Source organism: Bubalus bubalis, chromosome 12 (genome assembly GCF_019923935.1).
Source record: "Bubalus bubalis isolate 160015118507 breed Murrah chromosome 12, NDDB_SH_1, whole genome shotgun sequence".
Taxonomy (NCBI): domain Eukaryota; kingdom Metazoa; phylum Chordata; class Mammalia; order Artiodactyla; family Bovidae; genus Bubalus; species Bubalus bubalis.
Genome location: NC_059168.1, coordinates 72,502,158 through 72,522,188, shown reverse-complemented (window position 1 = coordinate 72,522,188; position 20,031 = coordinate 72,502,158). Strand labels below are relative to the sequence as shown.

Sequence of the window (20,031 nt, the reverse complement as noted above, 5' to 3'; positions counted from 1 at the left end):
CTCATTGAACAACCAGGGAATGGAGGCTCCCAGCCCTCAGCAGCAGATGCCCAAGGTGGTGGCAGAGGAGGAAACAGTGCCCCGTCTCTGATGGCCTTGGGAGGGAGCACAGTGGTACAGGCCTGCAGAAAGGACTGGAGACAAGGAGAAAGCCCTGGGATCTGGAGCAGGAAACAAATGGGGAGGGGCCCTCTGAGGGCCAGTCTGGGTCACATGGATGTAGATTTAGCGAAGGCAGGGACCACAGTGAGAGTTTTCCCACCCCTCCCACCTGCCTCAGGAAGCTCCCACCACTGCCCAGAATCTCCTGCCTGATCTACCCACCTGGTATTCTTCCAAATCCTCCCAGTGCATCTGGTACCTCAGACATTGCCCCATGCCAACCCCACCCTTCTCCTGCCAGCAGCAGAACCTCAGCCCCAAGAGCTCACCAGTTGTGCACCAAGTAATTGGTTGCCATGGTAACCTGCATTCCACCTTCTGCCCATTCTACCTGAGTCCCTGAGTGGGCAAAGAAATAGATTCTTTTGGTTCCAGAGGCTAATGGACATCATCCCCAAAACAGCAAACAGAAAGGCAGCCCAGTAGCAGGTTCAAGAGTCATGAGCCAACCTTCCAGATCTGCCAAAGGCTGACAAGACATGTGTCCCTGGACAAGCCACTCAGCCTCTCTGTGTCTCAGTTTCTTCATCTGTAAACTGAGGATGATGGTCATGGGATTGTGATGAGGATTATTTGAGTCAATACAGATAACAATGCCTTGTACATAATAAGCTTTCAATAAGTGTTAGCTGTTAGAACCACGGCCCAAGGACTATGCCAGGTGCAGGAACACAGAGATGAGTAAGCATATACTCTGACATCAAGAAGTGGCCCAAAGAGCACGGTAAAGGGCATTCCACCCCATCCATCCTCTCCCTGCAGAAGCCAAGGACACAATCAAATCAGGATGATACAAAGAGTGTCTATTAAAGGGACTCTCCAAAGACAAGGTCAGGGTGTATGGAAACCACTCAGGATAGCACAGAATCCAGGCTAGTAACCACAGAGCCGCTACCAGTCCTGGCCCAACACACATGGAATCAGTACCCCTACACCATCCCCTCCACTTCTTCCAATCTCCCATGGGGGTGGAGAGCAGAGTGGAAAGTGAATCTAGAAAGATGAAGTCTAGCACAGACCTCAGTATTGCTATCCAGGAGTATCTTTCCGAAGCCATCTCCTCCTGATCTCAGTGCCAGTGTTAGCTTCCTGGTCCTTGTACCCACCTCATTCCACACACTTTCCCAGGTAAACAGCTCAGAAACTTTCTCATAGAGCTAGTTTATATCTCTGGAAATGTGGCTGCTCATTCTTCATCATCTGCCCTCCATGGAGATGGATACTGGCAGAAGAAACCCAGGAGCCTTCAATCCTTATTTACTAGACAGACACAAGTGAAGTACCTACAGGATGCCAGGTGCTCAGCTTGACTCTGGAAGAGACGGGTGAATGTGGTCTCAGCCTTCAAGAAATGAATATTTGCCACATACACAGACACACACACACACCATGGGAGATTGGGTAGATGTGATCAGAGAGGTAATATGAATTACGAGTATTTAGAAGAGGAGAACCCTAGGCAGGAAATCTTCATGTAGGTGGTGGCATTTAGGTGGTTGTTACAATGTCATAGTTAAGAATGTGGGCAGGTTGCATCACTTCTTGCTGCATCCCCTTGGGCAAGTCATAAAGCTACTCTGAGCCTCAGTTCCCTCCTCTGTAAAATGGGAATACTAAATCTCTACTTTACAGTATTATTGCAAGGCTAAAATTAAATGATAGATATACAAACCTCTAATTTAGAAAGGTGCCTGGCACAATAAATTCTTATTAAAGGGGAAACAATATTATTACTTTTTAAAGTTGGGCCTGAAAGAAAGGGTAGGACGTGAGCAGACACAGTCAGTAATTACATCTCATCTTCTGGTAAACCTTCTGAGCTTCTGTTCTCATTTATTGAGCAGCTTTTTTCATTAGTCTGTGTCCATAGTGACTGTCCCTTGTCGTCCTCACAGAGGCCCTGGGGAAGATGAAAGTTGGTGAGGTTCTGTGATGCTGTAGGGTCACTTGGCTGGCCAGGGGCCAAAGGAGGATCTGAAGCCTGGATTGAGGTTGCAGGCCTGGGGGTCTCCCCAGTGCTGCCTGGGAGCCAGGGGAGCTGCCGGGCTGCGCCTCAGAAGGCTGCTTCCTTCTCAAGTCTCTCTCAGCCCTCCTGTCCTAGGAGGTGCAAGTGGCAGCAGGCACTGGCACATGCCCTTAACACCTGGTTGGTACACACTACAAGCACAGCAAAAACACACTGGAGGGAATTCCCTGGTGGTCCAGTGGTTAGGACTCTGCACTTTCACTGCAGGGGGTACAGGTTCCATCCCTGATTGGGAAACTAAGATCCCACAAGCTGCATGGTGTGGCTTACTTACTCAACTCTTTGTTGAGCCAGGCAATGAAACAGAATGATTAACCCAGGAAGACAAGGCCCTACCTTGGTGGAACCAGAGGCCCATAGGGAAACTAACAATCCCTTTGATTGTGATAGGGCTATGAGAGAAATAAAGCAAGAATGAAGGGTGGGCAGGAGAGGTTTCCTGAGGAGGGGCCATCTGAGTGGAGACCTGAGCTACAAGGAGAGGGAACCAGGCTAAGTCTGGGGAGTTTTCCATACCCAGAAAGCAACGACATCCAGCTAGAATTTAATGACACTGTTTGGCTTTCCTTACGTTTATTTATACTGTTTCCTCCACTTTGAAAAAGATGCAAGCTTCACTAGTGACTCAGACAGTAAAGAATCTGCCTGCAATGCAGGAGACCTGGGTTCAATCCCTGGGTTCGGAAGATCCCTTGGAGAAGGGAATGGCAACCCTCCAGTGTTCTTGCCTGGCGAATTCCATAGACAGAGGAGCCTGGTGGGCTACAGTCCATTGGGTCCCAGAGAGTCGGACACGACTGAGCGACTAACACTTTCACTTGCCATATATAACTCTGATATGTTCCCTTTACAAATATTACCTGGTGAAAAGAAATAGGAGACAATCTAAAGAAAAATATTAAGTAAATAATTAGACAGGTGGTGAAGAAATATGCCAGAAATCACAAAAATGTCTCTGCCTCACTTCACACACAGGTAACCAAGGTTTGCAAACTCTGCTACCTTCCTCTCTCCTTTAGTTTTCACGCCCTCACATGACCCTTTTCCCAACTCCTGCCCACTCTGCCCCTCCCTACACACAGGCTCTCAACCTAGAAAGGGCTTTCACTGGTTCCTACAATTAACAATAGAAACCATAAGAATGTCACCTCACATTTGCATTGCATCGCTTGTAATTCCAAAATGCTTTTCTACATGCCATCTCATCTGCTCAAGAGATAAAAGCCCATGCTCCTTAAAAAAGAAAGAAAAATCCCCGTGCAATTCTGTCTCAGTACACTAACCAACCAGCATCCTTACCTTCCTCCAGCCAGTTAAATCTCTCAAACTGCTCTTTGGCAGGGATTCTGAAAAGGGTGCAAATGAACAAATGGTGCTGTGAAAGTGTTGAACTCAATATGCCAGCAAATTTGGAAGACTCAGCAGTGGACCCAGGACTGGAAAAGGTCAGTTTTCATTCCAATCCCAAAGAAAGGTAATGCCAAAGAATGCTCAAACTACCCTACAATTGCACTCATCTCACACCCTAGTAAAGTAATGCTCAAAATTCTCCAAGCCAGGCTTCAACAGTATGTGAACCATGAACTTCCAGATGTTCAAACTGGATTTAGAAAAGACAGAGGAACCAGAGATCAAATTGCCAATATCCACTGGATCATCGAAAAAGCAAGAGAGTTCCAGAAAAACATCTACTTCTGCTTTATTGACTATGCCAAAGCCTTTGTGTGGACCACAACAAACTCTGGAAAATTCTGAAAGAGATGGGAAAACCAGACCACCTGACCTGCCTCTTGAGAAATCTGTATGCAGGTCAGGAAGCAACAGTTAGAACTGGACATGGAACAACAGACTGGTTCCAAATTGGGAAAGGAGTATGTCAAGGCTGTATATTTGTCACCCTGCTTATTTAACTTATATGCAGAGTACCTCATGAAAAACTCTGGGCTGGATGAAGCACAAGCTGGAATCAAGATTGCCAGGAGAAATATCAATAACTTCAGATATGCAGATGACACCACCCTTATGGCAGAAAGGGAAGAAGAACCAAAGAGCCTCTTGATGAAAGTGAAAGAGGAGAGTGAAAAAGTTGGCTTAAAGCTCAACATTCAGAAAACTAAGATTATGGCATCCAGTCCCATCACTTCATGGCAAATAGATGGGGAAACAGTGGAAACAGTGGCTGACTTTATTTTTGGGGGCTCCAAAACCACTGCAGATGGTGACTGCAGCCATGAAATTAAAAGACACTTGCTCCTTGGAAGAAAAGTCATGACCAACTTAGACGGCATATTAAAAAGCAGACACATTACTTTGCCAGCAAAGGTCCATCTAGTCAAAGCTATGGTTTTTCCAGTAGTCATGTATGGGTGTGAGAGTTGGACTATAAAGAAAGCTGAGCACCGAAGAATTGATGCTTTTGAACTATGGTGTTGGAGAAGACTCTTGAGAGTCCCTTGGACAGCAAAGAGACCCAACCAGTCCATCCTAAAGGAAATCAGACCTGAATATTCATTGGAAGGACTGATGCTAAAGCTGAAACTCCAATAGTCTGGTCACCTGATGGAAAGAACTGACTCATTGGAAAAGATGCTGATGCTGGGAAAGATTGAAGGCAGGAGGAGAAGGGGACAACAGAAGATGAGATGGTTGGATAGCATCACCGACTCACTGGACATGAGTTTGAGTCAACTCTGGGAGTTGGTGATGGACAGGGAGGGCTGGCGTGCTGCAGTCCATTGGGTCACAAAGAGTCAGACATGACTGAGCAACTGAACTGAACAGAAAGCAGGCCCAGGCCTGCCCGGACAGTTCTGCATGCTTCCCCTCCAGGGTCCCTCCCTGCAGGAATCCTCTGCGTGGGATAAAAAGAATTCTTGAATTCTTCGCAAGGTTTCTGTCACCTGCCAATGAACTCCACCAACTGTTAAAATGGTCACCCCTACTCCAACCTTGATTTAGATGTCTCTTCAAATTCAAAAAGGACTGAGAAGGGACTTGCATCCAGAATACACAAAGAAAGCTAACAGCTCAATGATAAAATATAAAAAGCCCAACTAAAAAAATGCACAAAGGATTTGTATAGATGTTTCTCCAAAGAAGCAATATGTGAATGGCCAAGGAGCTCATGAAAAGATGCTCACCATCATCAGCCACGAGGGAAATGCAAATCAAAACCACAGTGAGGTACCCCTGTACACCCACTAGGATGGTGAGGATGTAGAGAAATTGGAGTCCTCTACACTGCTAGTGGGACTGTGAAATGACGCAGCCACTTTAGAAGAGAGTTTGGCCGTTCTTCAAAATATTAAGCAGAATTACCATATGTTAAAAGCAAGACAACATGCCCAAAATGGAGTTGCTCATACTAAGCCCCACATCACCAAACTGAAACTTAATTACAGTTTCAGCTCTCCCGGAAATGGAATCTTAAACCTGTCAATCAGGAATCAGCACCAGTGAAGGCTGACAGACCCCTGCATCCCTGAAAGAAAAGTGACCTTGTCACAGCAATCCCCACTCCAGTACTCTTGCCTGGAAAATCTCATGGATGGAGGAGCCTGGTAGGCTGCAGTCCATGGGGTCGCTAAGAGTCGGACACAACTGAGCGTCTTCACTTTCACTTTTCACTTTCATGCATTGGAGAAGGAAATGGCAACCCACTCCAGTGTTCTTGCCTGGAGAGTCCCAGGGACGGGGGAGCCTGGTGGGCTGCGGTCTATGGGTCGCACAGAGTCGGACACGATTGAAGTGACTTAGCAGCAGCACAGCAATCCACACTTTGCTACTATACCTGTCTTATTCCCCTTCCCTTCTGCCTATAAAGGTCTTTCCTTTTGGGAATTCCCTGGTAGTCCAGTGGCTAGGAATCTGCACTCCCAATACAGGGTTCACAGGTTCAATCCTTGGTTGGGGAACTAGATCCCACATGCCACAGCCAAAGATCTGGTGTGCTGCAACTAAGACCAGGGCAGCCAGATAAATAAAATAAATATTTTTAAAAATGTTCCCTTTTGTAGAGCTCCTCAGATCTCCTTTCTCCCTGCTAGATTGAATGCCACTTGACTCATGAATCTTTGCTGCTGCTAAGTCGCTTCAGTTATGTCCGATCCTACGACCCCAGGCTCCAGGGTCCATGGAGATTCTCCAGGTAAGAATACTGGAGTAGGTTGCCATTTCCTTTTCCACATGAATCCTTAAGTAAAGCCAATAAGAACTTTAAAACTTACTCAGATGAATTTTGTTTTTTAACACATACAACCCACCAATTCCATTCCTGGGTATATACCTAAAAGAAACGAAAACATTTGTTCACATAAAAAACTTACACATGAGTGTTCATAGTAGCATTATTCATAACAGCCAAAAGGCAGAGACAGCCCAAGTGTTCATCAACTGATGAATATATAAATAAAATGTGACATATCCATACTATGGAGTGTTATTCGACAATAAAAGTAAATGACGTATTGATACATGGTACAATGTGGATGAAGCTTGAAAATATTATATTAAATGAAGGAAGCTATTTGCAAAAGGCCAAAGATTGTATGATTTCATTTATATAAAATGTCCAGAATAGACAAATCCATAGAGACAGAAAGTAGATTAGTGGTTGCCAGGAGTTTGGGGGAGGGGAGTATGGCAGAGAGGGTTTACTGCTAATGATATAGGATTTCTTTGGGGGATGATAAAAATATTCTAAAATTAGATGGTGCTAAGAAATGTAGTGTTAGAAACAGAGATAAGTCAATAAAGGAAAGGGACACAGTTGTGTGAGTCCCCAGGGTCAGGGACGCCCTCTCTGCTCACCCATGCCAGGATATGAGATGTCAGGGGCTCACCAGCATCCTCCTCTTGGAACCTGCCTGGATGCAGGCCCCACAGGTGTGCACATCATGCAGTCTGCGCTTGTTTTCTGTTTCTGTTTGGAACAGTTCATTTTACAACCAGTTGGCACCACCAAGTTGACAAAGTGAAGCAGGACCAGAGATCAGAGTCATCTTTTATAGGAGAAAACAAATTGTTTACATTTGTTTCCTCTTAAAAATAAATACCTAAAAATAAAATTAGATGGTGCTGATGGTTGTACAACTCTGTAAATACATTGGAAAATATCGAGTTGTACATGTAGACCGAATTGTATAGCTGTTGTTCAGTCACTCAGTCATGTCTGACTCTGCAATCCCATAGACTGCAGCATGCCAGGCTTCCCTGTATAGAAGGTCAATTAGATCTTAATAAGGTTTTTAACTAAAAACTATTTCAAGGAGTGTGTCAGTGCCTGGCACATAGTAGGCCCACCATAAATGTTATTAAAGGAATGTATACATGAGACATAAGATTTTGGAATAGTTTCAGATCCATTTCCTCAGGCTGAGAGTTTTGTGGCCCAGGGGGCTCCACCCACTGTAGTTATTCAGCACTGGAAGCAAGGAGGGGAAATCTTGCTGGAGCAAGCTGCCGAGTTCTGAACATCAGCTAGGTTTTTGTTTGAATTCCCCACAGCTGAGCAGACTGCAGTCACCCTCTGCATGGAGAAAGGACTTTCTCAATTCTTTTGGTGTGGCAAGAGGTGGGTCTGGGGGTGCAGACCTTGGGGCATCCTGAGAGGCAGGAAGAAAAAGGGTGGAAGGCCTGCCCTTGTCGTCTTGGGGACAGAAGGGATGAGGAAAGTAGTGAGGACTCCTGGGTGCTGATAATCTTGGTGTTCGAGTCGCCCTTCCTCCAGCTCACTGAAGGGGAGGGTGGTGGGGCTGCATGTCTCTAGAGTTCTGCCTATGGTCTCGGCCATTCCCAGAACAGTGCAGAGTACAGGTGCCCCAGTGGCAGGGGAGGTGGGACCACAGCAGGGCTCTTGGTGTCCCTGGCCATGCAGGGGACCCAGAAGCTCCCTCATGCCCTAAGGAGACCACCAGAAGGGCTGAGAGTTCAGGCAAAGGCCTAGCCAGGATGCAGAGCCCAGGAAAGCACTTTCCCCAGGAGCAATGGGAAACCATGGACCTCCACAGTGCGGGTCAGCACATTACCCCGAAGGCTAGAGGTGACTGTCGTGCCTTATTGGGCCCCAGCAAAAATGCACAGAACAAACAGGGACTCTTCCCCATGGCCAGTGAGCCTGCCTCAAGCACCCTGATACAGCTCGGGGTAAAGAAATAAGAAAATGAAAGTGCTAGTCACTCAGTCGTGTCTGACTCTTCTCTACCCTATAGACTGTAGCTCACCAGTCTCTTCTGTCCATAGGCTCCTCCAGGCAAGAATACTTGAGTGGGTTGCTATTGCCCTCTTCTAGAAGATCTTCTGGACCCAGGGAAAGGGGTGACCACAACTGAAACACTGAATATTTACACAGAGGGACCGGCTCATCCAAAGAGACTGTTTAAACCTGTTCTTTGTTTCCCATTTACATCATCTGCGGGGCAGTAGGGCTGATGTAGGGATGGAAGAGTGGGGGAACTGAAACAGAGTAGGTCTTCAAATAGATGGAACATTTATATGGGAAAGAAATCATTCAACTTGGAAGATACTGAAATATGATTAATGGCAAGTCTAGGGAACGGAAGTCCAAGAGGAAGATCTGGGATTTTTCAGAGAATAAACTCAACCTTGCACACACCCAGGAAAGGCTCTATGGCCAGGCCAGGAGAAGAACACTGAAGTAACAGTGCCTGGAGGGGACCTAGGAAGCCAGGGAGAGCTCCAGCCTTGAGGGGGGTCCTTGGGCCCTGGTGACCTTCACCAGCCCAGTGAAGGAGCCTGGACACTGACAGTGGAGAAAGGAGAGAAGAGTGTAGAATTCTGGACAGGCACTCCCCAACACTGCCCACTGCCTTCAAGCAAGATGGCTGTTCGCCACACCACATGTCACCTTCAACTCAAGGGCAGTTCTCCTGCCTCTGGGTCCGGCTTCTGGGATGATGTTGGGACATGGGCCTATGCTTGGAGAAGATGCAGCCCCATGACAGATGAGCAAGGCTTCCCAGGTGAGGGAGGAAGCAGGTATGCACGTGTGGGCACAGTGCAAGCCTGCACAAGCCCCAGGTAGACTCTAACTACCTGGGGTTCATGCCGACTTCACAGGTGAAAGGCACAGTCCTCCCCAAGACTCCCCTCACTTCAGATATGAGGTGCAAATTCTGGGGGTTCCCAGGCCATCTGCACTTCTACTATGGGGCCACTATCCCCTCAGGCTTGGTGATTTGCTACAACAATTCACCGAACTCAGGAAAGCAGTATACTGATGTCTAGTATTATAAAGAATACCAATCAGGACCAGCCAAAGGAAGAGACACAGAATGAGTGTCAAGTCTCAGAGAGTCTCGAATAAGAAGCTTGTGTGTCCTCAGGACGCATCACCCGCCTCCTGGACCATTGATATGTAACACTGACCAGGAAGTGCTCAACGAGCCCGAGTTCAGCATGTTTATTGGGGTTTCATCATGTAGGCATGGTTGATTGAATCATCAGGCACGTGACTGAACTTACTCTCCAGCCCTCCACTCCTCCGCAGAGGTCGGGCTGACATCAGCTGGCTCAAAACCCAACCCTCTAATTGCATGGTTGGTCTTTCTGGCACAGCCAGCCCCCATCCTGAGTCATCTCATTAGCATGAGCTCAGACATGGTCTGAACAGCCCACCTGTTCAGGAAGAGCGAAGATACACACTCCTATCACTTGGGAAATCCGAAGAGTATAGTAGTTCCCTCCCTTGAGCCACGGACATAAGCCATCTGAATTCTTTACTACACAACACTAGGAAATCTGGGGTGGGTTGGAGTACAGTTAGAGAAATGAAGAACTAGACCCAGTCTTTGGAAAAGAAAGAGACTGCTTCCTCCCCAAAGAAAGAGTGACATTTATTTGGGGGTTAAACAGATTTATCCAGAGGAAGAATGTGGACAGAGAATATCTTGAAATTTAAATCTTTGTGTTCTTTTACCACCTTATCATGAGAGACTTTTTTTTTTAAGTCTCCCGTTCACATTGCCTGGGGGAAAAGTAAAATTGTTACAGTAGAGGAAAAGAGCTAGAAACAGCTAATATCCCTTTTTCTTATTAACAAATCAGGCTTTTGAGAATCCCAAAAGAAGGCTGAGGGAAGCAGAGTCCAGAGTTTATAAAAGGACAGAGAAGAAGTATTATGCCACCAGGGAGGTGGGGCAAATATCTGGCAGGGCTGGGACCACTGCCACTGCCACGGCTGGGGAGCTCGAGCCTGCAGACAAAGCGTTTGCTCACCATTGAGGGAGCACCACTCACTGCCCAGAAGGAGGAGGCACACGAGAGACCCATGGGTCCAGCCTAGCTGTCACTCAAGGAGGGCCCAATAGAACAACACTTTGTTTCCCAAGGGTCTGCTGAGCCCCTCTGAATTGCTCAGGTAGACAGACACTCCCAATCCTATTTTCAATGTCCCAGGACACCACAAAACTTCGCAGAAAAGAGGGTGGAGGACTGGGGAGAAAGATTATGTAAGGAAAGCCCCAGCTCCTGTTCCTTCATGGGGCTGGACAGTGGCACCCCTGCCCCTTTGCAACTTGTATCAGATGCCCTAGTGATCTGGGTCTCACTCTGACTTCCAGGGCTGCTCTGGGGTCAGGTCTAAAAGAGCTTGATCCATCTCAGAGTCTTGCCTCAAGGACTCTCTGTTTTCTGTCCAAGAATTGCTCTAACGAGAAGCTTCCTCTGCCTTGGGGTAAGCATAGCCCAGAAGCTTAGGGTGACACTCCAAGGGGCGGGGGACGACCATCCACCAGTCAAGGTGGGAACTGATAAAGAAAGGTCCCCTGCCAGCATGGCTGGGTGACAGCTGTGGAAGCGTTCTGTGGCTTCTCAGCAGGGCCTGATGAGGTCAAGGTCACAGCCCTTGAAACAGAGTGACCTGGACAAACACTCCCAACTGGGCTCTTCCTCTTTGTCCATCTCCTCAGCCTCTCACTCGTGTGTCCTGGGATCAGCTCTCAAGTAAACCAACTGCACAAAAATGCTGGTTTCAGTCCCACTTTTAAGGACACCTTGCCAGGACACTCAAGGCATTGTTGGGAACCTCTTGGGACGCTGCCCTGCTACATGAGAAAAAAGGACACTCCAAAGATTCTGCATTCTGACTGGGGAGCCGTCTTGAAATTTTAGTTCTAAATTCCTATAGACAAACCTCAAAGATCACCTCGCTGGTCCCCTTCATTTTACAGTAGACTTGGGGCTGGGCAGGGAACTCTCGAGAGATCCCTTGGGGAGTTGAGGCAGAGTGGGTTCTGGAACCCAGCGCCTTCCCAGGTCTCCTCCCTCCCAACAGGCCTCTAAAAGCTGCTTGCCCGAGGTCATCGAGCTGGTTTAATGAGATCCTATCTGTGGAAATGTCTTGTAAACTGTGAAGCATTATAAAAATGCTATTTGTCATGATTTGTGCCAGACCTGGGATTGGAACCCGAATCTACTGGCTCCCAGGCCAGTGCGTTAAGCCCAGCAAAAGAAGAGGCATTAGACAGCAATTTAGCATTCTTTATTTTTAGAGTCACGCTCTCAGAGACACTTGCTAACTAGAAACCCCATTCCAGCCTCCCTCTCTCTCCCTGCACCGCGTTCTGCTCGGTGGCTGGCAGAGTAGGGGTGGCGGGGTGCCGGCGGACTTCTATCTTTTATTCCCTGATTCAAAAAATTATTTACAAATCTTCTAAGATATCTCAGGCACTTTGCTGGTGCTGAGCATGTGGTGGTGATCAAGACAAATATAGCCCTGGCCTTAAGGAGATTGGCATCTGATGGGGAGGAGCGTAATTGGTAATCGCTTGGTTAACTCTGCAGTTGTTTCCGTGCTGGTGCTGCGAAGAGTGCAGGACACAGTGACAACGCCTAACCAATTCTAGGGGTCAGGGAGGCTCCTTTGAGAAGGGGACATTTAGCAGAGACCTGAAGGATGCACAGAAGAGAATCAGACAGGGGACGAGAAGGGTGTCTTCTGGCAGGGGAGCCACCAGGCAGAAAGGATCTCAAGAAGGTGCTGGCAGAGTTGAGAAGGGCTTAAGAGTGGAATGTGTGTCAAGGGCAAGAGTCAGGCAAAGCAAGACTGGGAGAGGGGTTGGGGTTTGAACACACGGGGTGGGTGACTCCATGAGGGTTTATCTTCAAAGCTTTCCTCAGAGCAATGGACGTCATTGAAGGGTGTTATGCCGAGGAATGACATAATCAGATTTTTGTGTTCAAGGGGTCATTCTGCTCCTAGGGTGGCTGGCGAACATGCTGGACGGAGGCCAGCCTGGCTCTGTGGAGGAATGTGAGGAGACTCCTGAGTAACGAGGGAGGGGGGAACAGTGCTGGGACAGGGCAGCAGTGGCGAGAAAGAGCTGGATGAGTTTGTGTGACATTTTCAGGTGGAATCAGCAGCACTGGGGGGGTTGGATGTGGGCGGGAGGTGGGTGCGGATTGCCAGTGGGGACCTTTGGGATTCTGACATAAGCAGCAGGGTAGATGGAGGACACACCCCTTCCCGAGCCTGGGAGCCCCAGCGAAGAACAGATGTCGGGGAAGAACGTGACTTTGGATGTCTTGAGTTTCTGTGAAGCAGCTTCCTGGAGATGACAAGTGGCAGTTTGGTCCATGGGGCTAAGAGCTTAAAACAGATCTCTGAGCTGGAGACAGACATTTGGAAATGTTCCAGCGTAGGTGATACTCAGATCTTGTGAGTGAGATCCTCCTGCGACCACAATTGTGATGGAGACACATTCTCTGCCCTCAGGGAGCTTATATTATAAAGAAGCGATTAGAGGATGCACTTCTTGTAACATCAGGGTGGCTCTTTAGAGACTGGTTCTCTCACCAAGAGTAAGCTGGACAAAATCCAAAAGCTATCTGCTTACAGGCAGTTGGGATTTGAAAGGTCAGGATCCTAGAGACTTGGGAGCATATGGAGGTGACATTCGGTGCTACATTTACCCTTAAGGTCTCCCTGGCTCATGAGCAGCATGGGGCCAAGAGACTAAAAACAAGCAGTAAGTGATGGTGAACTGAGTTAGAGAACTTGAATTAGAGGTTTTGGAGATCTCATAGGGTAAGGAGAAAATTTTGGAGTTCAAAATACCCAGGCAAGTGGGACTTGAGGAGCAAGATGTCTGAGAAAGAGAACAGAAGTACAGTTGGTTAGTTCCCAGTTCCCAGTCCCTCTTCCCCGAAGGCATGTGCCGATTCAGAAGCAGCATCAGCTGGAGCAGGGAAGGCTGAGTAGGAGGCATGACTGAGAGACCAGAAAGCTGAATGGAGTTGGGGCAGTAAGATGGGGCTGGGGAAGTAAACTGGAACTCAAAGGCCCACCCAAGAGGAGGGACTCTAAAACACAACCAGATTCTCAGGGAGAACCCCAGAAGAGTGAAGCGCTAAGAGCCTACGTGAGTCAGAAACAGACAGCCTTCAAAGTCTGATCACCAGCTTCAAGCCAGCTCATCCCCAGGCTGGATAAAGATGGCCTTCCAATGCTTGAACTGCCTTCCAGAAAGCCGAAGTAAATCCTTTCTGATGAAACAACATCGGTCAGAGCCAAAAACATATCTCTGGACTTCCCTGGTGGTCCAGTGGTTAAGAATCTGCCTGCCAATGCAGGGAACAGGGGTTTGATCCTTGGTCCGGGAAGATGCCACACGCTGTGGGGTAACTAAACCTGGGCAACACAACTGCTGAAGCCTGTGCTCCTAGAGCCTATGCTCGGCAACAAGAGAAGCCACTGCAGTGAGAAGCCTGTGCAGCACAGCGAGAGAGCAGCCCCTACTTGCCACAACTAAGAGAAAGCCTGCATGCAGCTACAAAGACCCAGCACAGTCCAAAAAAAGAGTATCTCTATAATAGAAACAGACCCACAGGTGATCCAGATAGTGGAGTTATCTGACAGACTTTTAAATAACTGTGATTTAAATGGTCAAGAAAATCGATTACAAGAGGGAGAATTTCACCAGAGAACTGCAATCTATACACCAGAATCAAATGGAAATTAAAGTGGCATGGATAGAATTCAGCAACTAATACCCTCGAAGAATGGCTAACATTTTTTCATTCAGCCAGAAGGAAGGGCACCTCAGGGGCAGGTAAGTGCCCTGTGAAACCTCACAGTTGGCAGCCTGCAAACAGGATGGAGGGCGGGGTGTGGGGCTGGCAGGGCCAGCGGCAGCATTCTGTGCAAAAAATTCAGAGAAGGCCAGTTGGAACCACAGTATGCTGGAATTTGAATGCTGGATGAAGAAATTTGAATTTTGTTCCGCAAAGAATGAACAGTAGTTCGTTCTGTTTGTGTCTCTGGGTTTACTTTGCCTCCAGGGTCAGTTTAGAAAAAGTAAAAAAAAAAAAAAAGAAAGAAATGATGTAGTTTGCATTTTTAAGTTACTTTTTTTAAACATTAAGAAATCAGTATCTGAACCAATACTTAAAACATTTTTAATTGTTTCTCCATCCACAAAGAGCCTCATCTTTTGGGCTATTTTTGTAACACTCCATAACAAGCCTATATTACAGTTTCGGACTGTAGCATTGAACTTTTAAACAAATTTTGGTATTGAGCAAGACCTTTTTCAGCTGGTTTATTTTGTCCTTCCTTTGCTGACCTTGTAAACTACTTAATTGCGAAATGTGGCTTGTCTCAGAGTGCCTCTTAAACATTGTATTCTTTAAAATAGAGATTTTCCATTGCACGGGAGACCAGGAGCCATATCAACATACTCGCACAACAAAGCAGGGCTCCTCACTTCCACTTACTTAGAGACATATGGTTTTCATCAGCCACCTCTCTCTTCTTGGCAGAAAAGCTGGCAAGGGTTTAAATTTTATTTAGCAAATAGCCCATCCCTCTAACACCAAGCCCCCACTCGCTGTTCTGTCTCATCCACTGTCCCACCTGACCCTGCCTCCTTCTCCAGTCCCAAAGTGTGCCCTCAATCTCCTGCCAGGAAGACCCAGTCAATTGAATCACCCACCTGCCGGGGCTGGTCAGTGGAGATCTGAAGCAGGAAAACAGCCAGAAGGCCTCTGGGAGTTGGAGAACAAGCTGAGTATGAATGGTCTCTTAGAAGAGGGGGTTCCTGAAATTAGATCAGTGGGCCCAGCTGGGAGCTGTTCCTCACTGATGCAGAGAAGGGGCAGCTGATGAGGATGGCTCAGGGCCTGGAGATCACTGCTATTTGGGGTGTCCTACCCCCACAGTGATCCAGTGGGGAAGCCCAGTGCCACTCCCTTGCCACGGTCTCCCCCACCCTCTGCTCCCGCCAGTTCTTACCCTTCTGACATCACTGTGAGGGAGTCTTTGAAACTGGTAGCAAAGTTCGGTGAGTCTTCATTCTCCCTGACCATCCTTCCCCCGAGGCTGGCTGAGCCTCAATGACATGTATAGGGCCAGAAAGAAGTGCCTGAGTGCTGGTGAGGACGGCCCTAGACTAGACTAGAGGGTTCCCGCCGGCTTAGCACCCTCACCAATGCCATATTTATTGCAACAACTGACCATTTCTGCCTCCAAACATACTCTGAATCCATGCACGTTTCTCTACCTGTGGAGGCAGAGGCTGTCCCGGCTCCTGGCCTTGGTGGTCTAGGATGCTGGGGTTCTGAGGGGCTGGAGGAAGGCCGGTGTGGCTGGGCCACCGTGACGGAGGGAGAGTCACTCAGGATGTGGCTGTAACATTTGGGGGACCAAATTCCATTCAGACTGCTTCCCTCCAGGATCCAGAAGGCTCTGGAGCTCTAATGTAGACCTGTGAACATTTCTTGAGACTTCGCATCAGCTGGGTGCCCCTGTGGTGAGACTTGCTGGGGCTCACGATTCTTTGGCCATGTAAGGTTGCAGGGGCCCTGGGTTGGAATCGCACACTGTGAAACCCTCAGCCTCATAGAGACAGAGTGACCCAAGTATACAGCAAGGATCCTAGGACTTCTAAGGAGGAGTGAGAATAGGGCCTTCCTATGGTCCCCATGGCTGGTTCTCCAACTTGGAAACAGCAAGCACTGGGAAATAAGGAAACAGGCCTGAGCTGTTTTGAGAAAGCACGTGTATCGGGGTCATAGGATAGGGCTCAGGAGGTGCTGAGGAGGGAGGGGTGGAGCCAGAGGGGGGAAGATATTTCAAACTAGGCAGGTGGAGCCAATGAAAACATCTCTGGGCTATACTTAAACTTGAGCAGCAGGAAGGCAAAAGCTGTGATTTAAACAACCAACGAAATTATTCCAGCCCTTCTGCCTTCCAAGGGGGTGGCATAATTCATATCAAAGGGATGGTGAATCTTTACCTGCCTGCAGAGACTAGCGGAGGAAGGAGTTAAGACTAATAATTTGATTGTGTTGAGGGAAAAAATAATTTCCAAACTGGCCCTTAATGTCTTCTGGGCAGGCAGAGATTGGCCCTGAGGTGGTCTGGGCAGAGGGTGGGGGTGAGCTGCTCCCAGGAGAAATGATGCTGTGGGAGACTGGCTCGGGGTGGGAGGGCAGAGGGGCGGAGGGGGAGTGAGGCTGGAAACATATGGATGCTGTGGGGGTGGGGAAGAGCAAGGGAATATCTGATATTCACCTTGAAGGGGTTTCTGTGAGAAGATGCAACACAGCTCTCCCAATTGTGTGTGTGTGTGTGTGTGTGTGTGTGTGTGTGTGTGTGTGTGCGCGCGCGCGCACGCGCGTGCTCAGTCGCTCAGTCGTATCGAACTCTTTACAACCCTTTGGATGGTAGCCCCACAGGCTCCTCAGTCCACGGGGTTTTTCAGGCAAGAATACTGGAGTGGGTTGCCATTTCCTCCTCCAGGAGATCTTCCGACCCAGGGATCGAACCCACGTCTCCCGAGTCTCCTGCTTTGCCAGCTGGATCTTTACCACTTGTAGGAAAATGTGTCGCAAAGACCCTATACTAGGGCTACTTTAGGAAAATCAAGGGAAAGTACCTGTGCTTCAGGTTTGTCTTGACACAGGGCAGAGAGAAGAAAACAGCTTCACGGGGCAAAAATAGAAAAAAAAAGAGAAAGAGGGGGAGAGAAAGGAAAGGAGGGAAGAAGCAAGGAAGGACGGGAATTATAAATAATTCAATAGAAACTGATAAGAGGGGATTGGGAACAAATCCCCTGAAAGTCTTGCAGAAAACCCTGAATTTCCCTCTACTGTGGGTTGAGGGTTTGATCCATTTTCCTTTGGAGAGTAAAGGGCAAGGTGAGGACTTCCTGGTGGTCCAGTGGCTGGGACTCCACACTCTCAATGCAGGGGGCCTATATTGGATCCCTGGTCAGGGAGCTAGATACCACATACCACAACAGTGTTCTCAGACTGCAACTAAAAGCTCCTGCTGCTGCTGCTGCTGCTGCTGCTGCTGCTGCTAAGTCACTTCAGTCGTGTCCAACTCTGTGCGACCCCATAGACGGCAGCCCACCAGGCTCCCCCATCCCTGGGATTCTCCAGGCAAGAACACTGGAGTGGGTTGCCATTTCCCCCTCCAGTACATGAAAGTGAAAAGTGAAAGTGAAGTCGCTCAGTCGTGTCTGACTCTAGCGACCCCATGGACTGCAGCCTACCAGCCTTCTCCGTCCATGGGATTTTCCAGGCAAGAGTACTGGAGTGGGGTGCCATTGCCTTCTCCGAAAAGCTTCTGCAGGATACAACAAATATTGAATGTCCTGCAACTAAGACCCAGTGCTGCCAAATAAATGAGTAAATACTTTTTTAAAAGAAGGCCAGGTGACCCCATATGGCCATAGGACTTGGGCACACCCACCATGGTAGACAGAGAGTTTTAATCTTGTGTGTAACTTACTAAGTGATGGGGAAGAAGAAACTGAGCAGGGCCTGGTGAGGGCTCAAGCAGTCTCTAAAGGGCTCTTGAGAAGATCCGTCAACTAGGAGTTTAGAATCCAAGCCTGTTCTGTTGAAGGAAGGTCCTTGGCTCACTGTAACCAAGAGGGTTATGGAAACCCTTGTGAGATCTGGAAGGAAGTGGGCTCACTATTCCTTTTACACACACACACACACACACGCACACCCCTTCAGATAATGAAATGGACACATTTAGCCTGAGTGTCTCCCTGCACTCTTCCCCTTGATGTTTCTTGAAGTCTCTTTTAAATTATGAATCGGCTCATTAATGGCCAGTTAAGATGACTGAGTGGTTCCATCTATATTTCAGGCAAGCCTTGGGATCCTTTTGGCAATCAGGAGGACACCCTCCTTTCTATTTTCCCTTCCACTTAGAAACTGAAGTCATTCAAGGTGCTGGCTTCTGAGAATTCCCTGTGCTTGACAGGGAATTCAGGGGAGTGACAGGAAGATGCTTCATTCTTTATAGAAGTAGATGCCTCAAGTCATGAATTGCCATGATCAGGCTCCCCTAAAAGTTCCCCCCAGAACCTGATCCTTGGGTATCAACCTTTTATCTTGATTTCTACAGAGGAGACTCCATCATGTCCTAGACTGTAATACAACCCTGAGAGGGGGAATTCCCAGGGACATTGGTGGGGAGGACACTTCCTCCTTCTGGAGGAGGAAGACCCTGCAGGGAGGGGTCTAGAAACCATCTCAAATGTCAAATGAAGATATTGAGTCTAAGGAAGAGAAAGTCAGGGAAAACACACAACTATCAGTGAGAATTCTCCCTTATGAGCAAGAGAAATGTGGCATATTTGGTTAAATAAGAAAAAAAAAATATTGGTTCATGTAAAAGAGAGGATTGTGTAGGCTTCAGGAGTGGAACACTCTCTGTTTTCTAGAAGATGGCAATCAGCTCTGTCCTACTCAAACAGAATAGGTTCCCCCACAGGAAAGAAGGGGTCTGTTACCACAGGAGGATAGGAGAGGTACTGGCCAGAAAAAATAGCACAAGTCCACCCCAGCTGACTACAAATTTATGAGATATGCATCTGGGTTTTTTTCTATATAATGCAACTTTGATCACATCACCATCTTGCTCAATATCCTTCAGTGGCTCACCAGCATCTACAAGATAAGGTCTAATTTCTTCAAATGACTTACAAAGCCCTTCATGCTCTGCCCCTGGTTCCCTGCTCAGCTGCACCTCCTACCACTCTGCCCAGATCTCTCCCCAAGTTACCATTACACCCAGAGCCAGGCAGATATTGGTCCCTCTGCCTAATGCATGGGCTAAGCTCTTTTCTAATTCTCTGTTGCTGCTGCTGCTGCTGCTAAGTTGCTCCAGTCATGTCCGACTCTGTGCGACCCCATAGACGACAGCCTACCAGGCTCCCCCGTCCCTGGGATTCTCCAGGCAAGAACACTGGAGTGGGTTGCCATTTCCTTCTCCAATGCAGGAAAGTGAAAAGTGAAAGTGAAGTTGCTCAGTCATGTCCGACTCTTAGCGACCCCATGGACTGCAGCCCACCAGGCTCCTCCATCCATGGGATTTTCCAGGCAAGAGTACTGGAGTGGGGTGCCATTGCCTTCTCCGTTCCTAATTCTCTACATCACAGCAAAACACAAGTCAACAGCATTGCCTGAAATCTTAGGGAGGAAGAGAAGTACATACCAGAAAGCATCCTATCACTGCCCTCAGAATTGACTCTCCTCCCACCCTCAGGCACCTTCTAAGTATCACTCTTCCTTGGAGTTCAGGTCTAAGCAATGACCCCATCCTCATCCCAGCTCTTGAAAGTAGTTTTTCCCTCTCACTCCCAGCTAAGATCTGCCTCCCAAGACCTCTTGTCCTGCCCCAGAATTTGCCTCTTCTATACATTACTGGCAATAGGAATATCAAAACAAAATATCTGCCAGAACACTTTCCAAAAGTCAGAATGGTCAGGTTAATGCAGCGCTTTGAGAGGGACGCCAAGTCCCGGGTCTAGGTTGGGCTGCGCCAGGCCCGCCCGGTCGCGTTTCTTTGCACAGTTGCTTTC

The 20,031-nt window shown here is 48.0% G+C and overlaps 1 protein-coding gene and 1 long non-coding RNA gene across 3 annotated transcripts in view; both read right to left on the bottom strand.

The window, feature by feature from the left end:
* The window catches only part of CIB4 (calcium and integrin binding family member 4), a 55,258-nt gene extending 52,349 nt beyond the window's left edge, over positions 1-2,909 (bottom strand). For both annotated transcript variants that reach the window (XM_006046217.4, XM_044926147.2), the window contains exon 1: positions 325-2,909. In XM_006046217.4, the coding sequence (XP_006046279.3) occupies positions 325-378 (54 nt within the window). In that variant the 5' untranslated portion in view covers positions 379-2,909. The remainder of the gene's footprint in view (positions 1-324) is intronic.
* An 8,001-nt stretch (positions 2,910-10,910) lies between these two features.
* Positions 10,911-16,792, bottom strand: LOC123328588. Its single transcript, XR_006543515.2, has 3 exons — positions 15,438-16,792; positions 15,139-15,284; positions 10,911-14,970 (listed from the first exon to the last, which is right to left on the bottom strand). It is a non-coding gene; the product is annotated as an uncharacterized LOC123328588 (long non-coding RNA).
* Between the last annotated feature and the right edge of the window lie 3,239 nt (positions 16,793-20,031).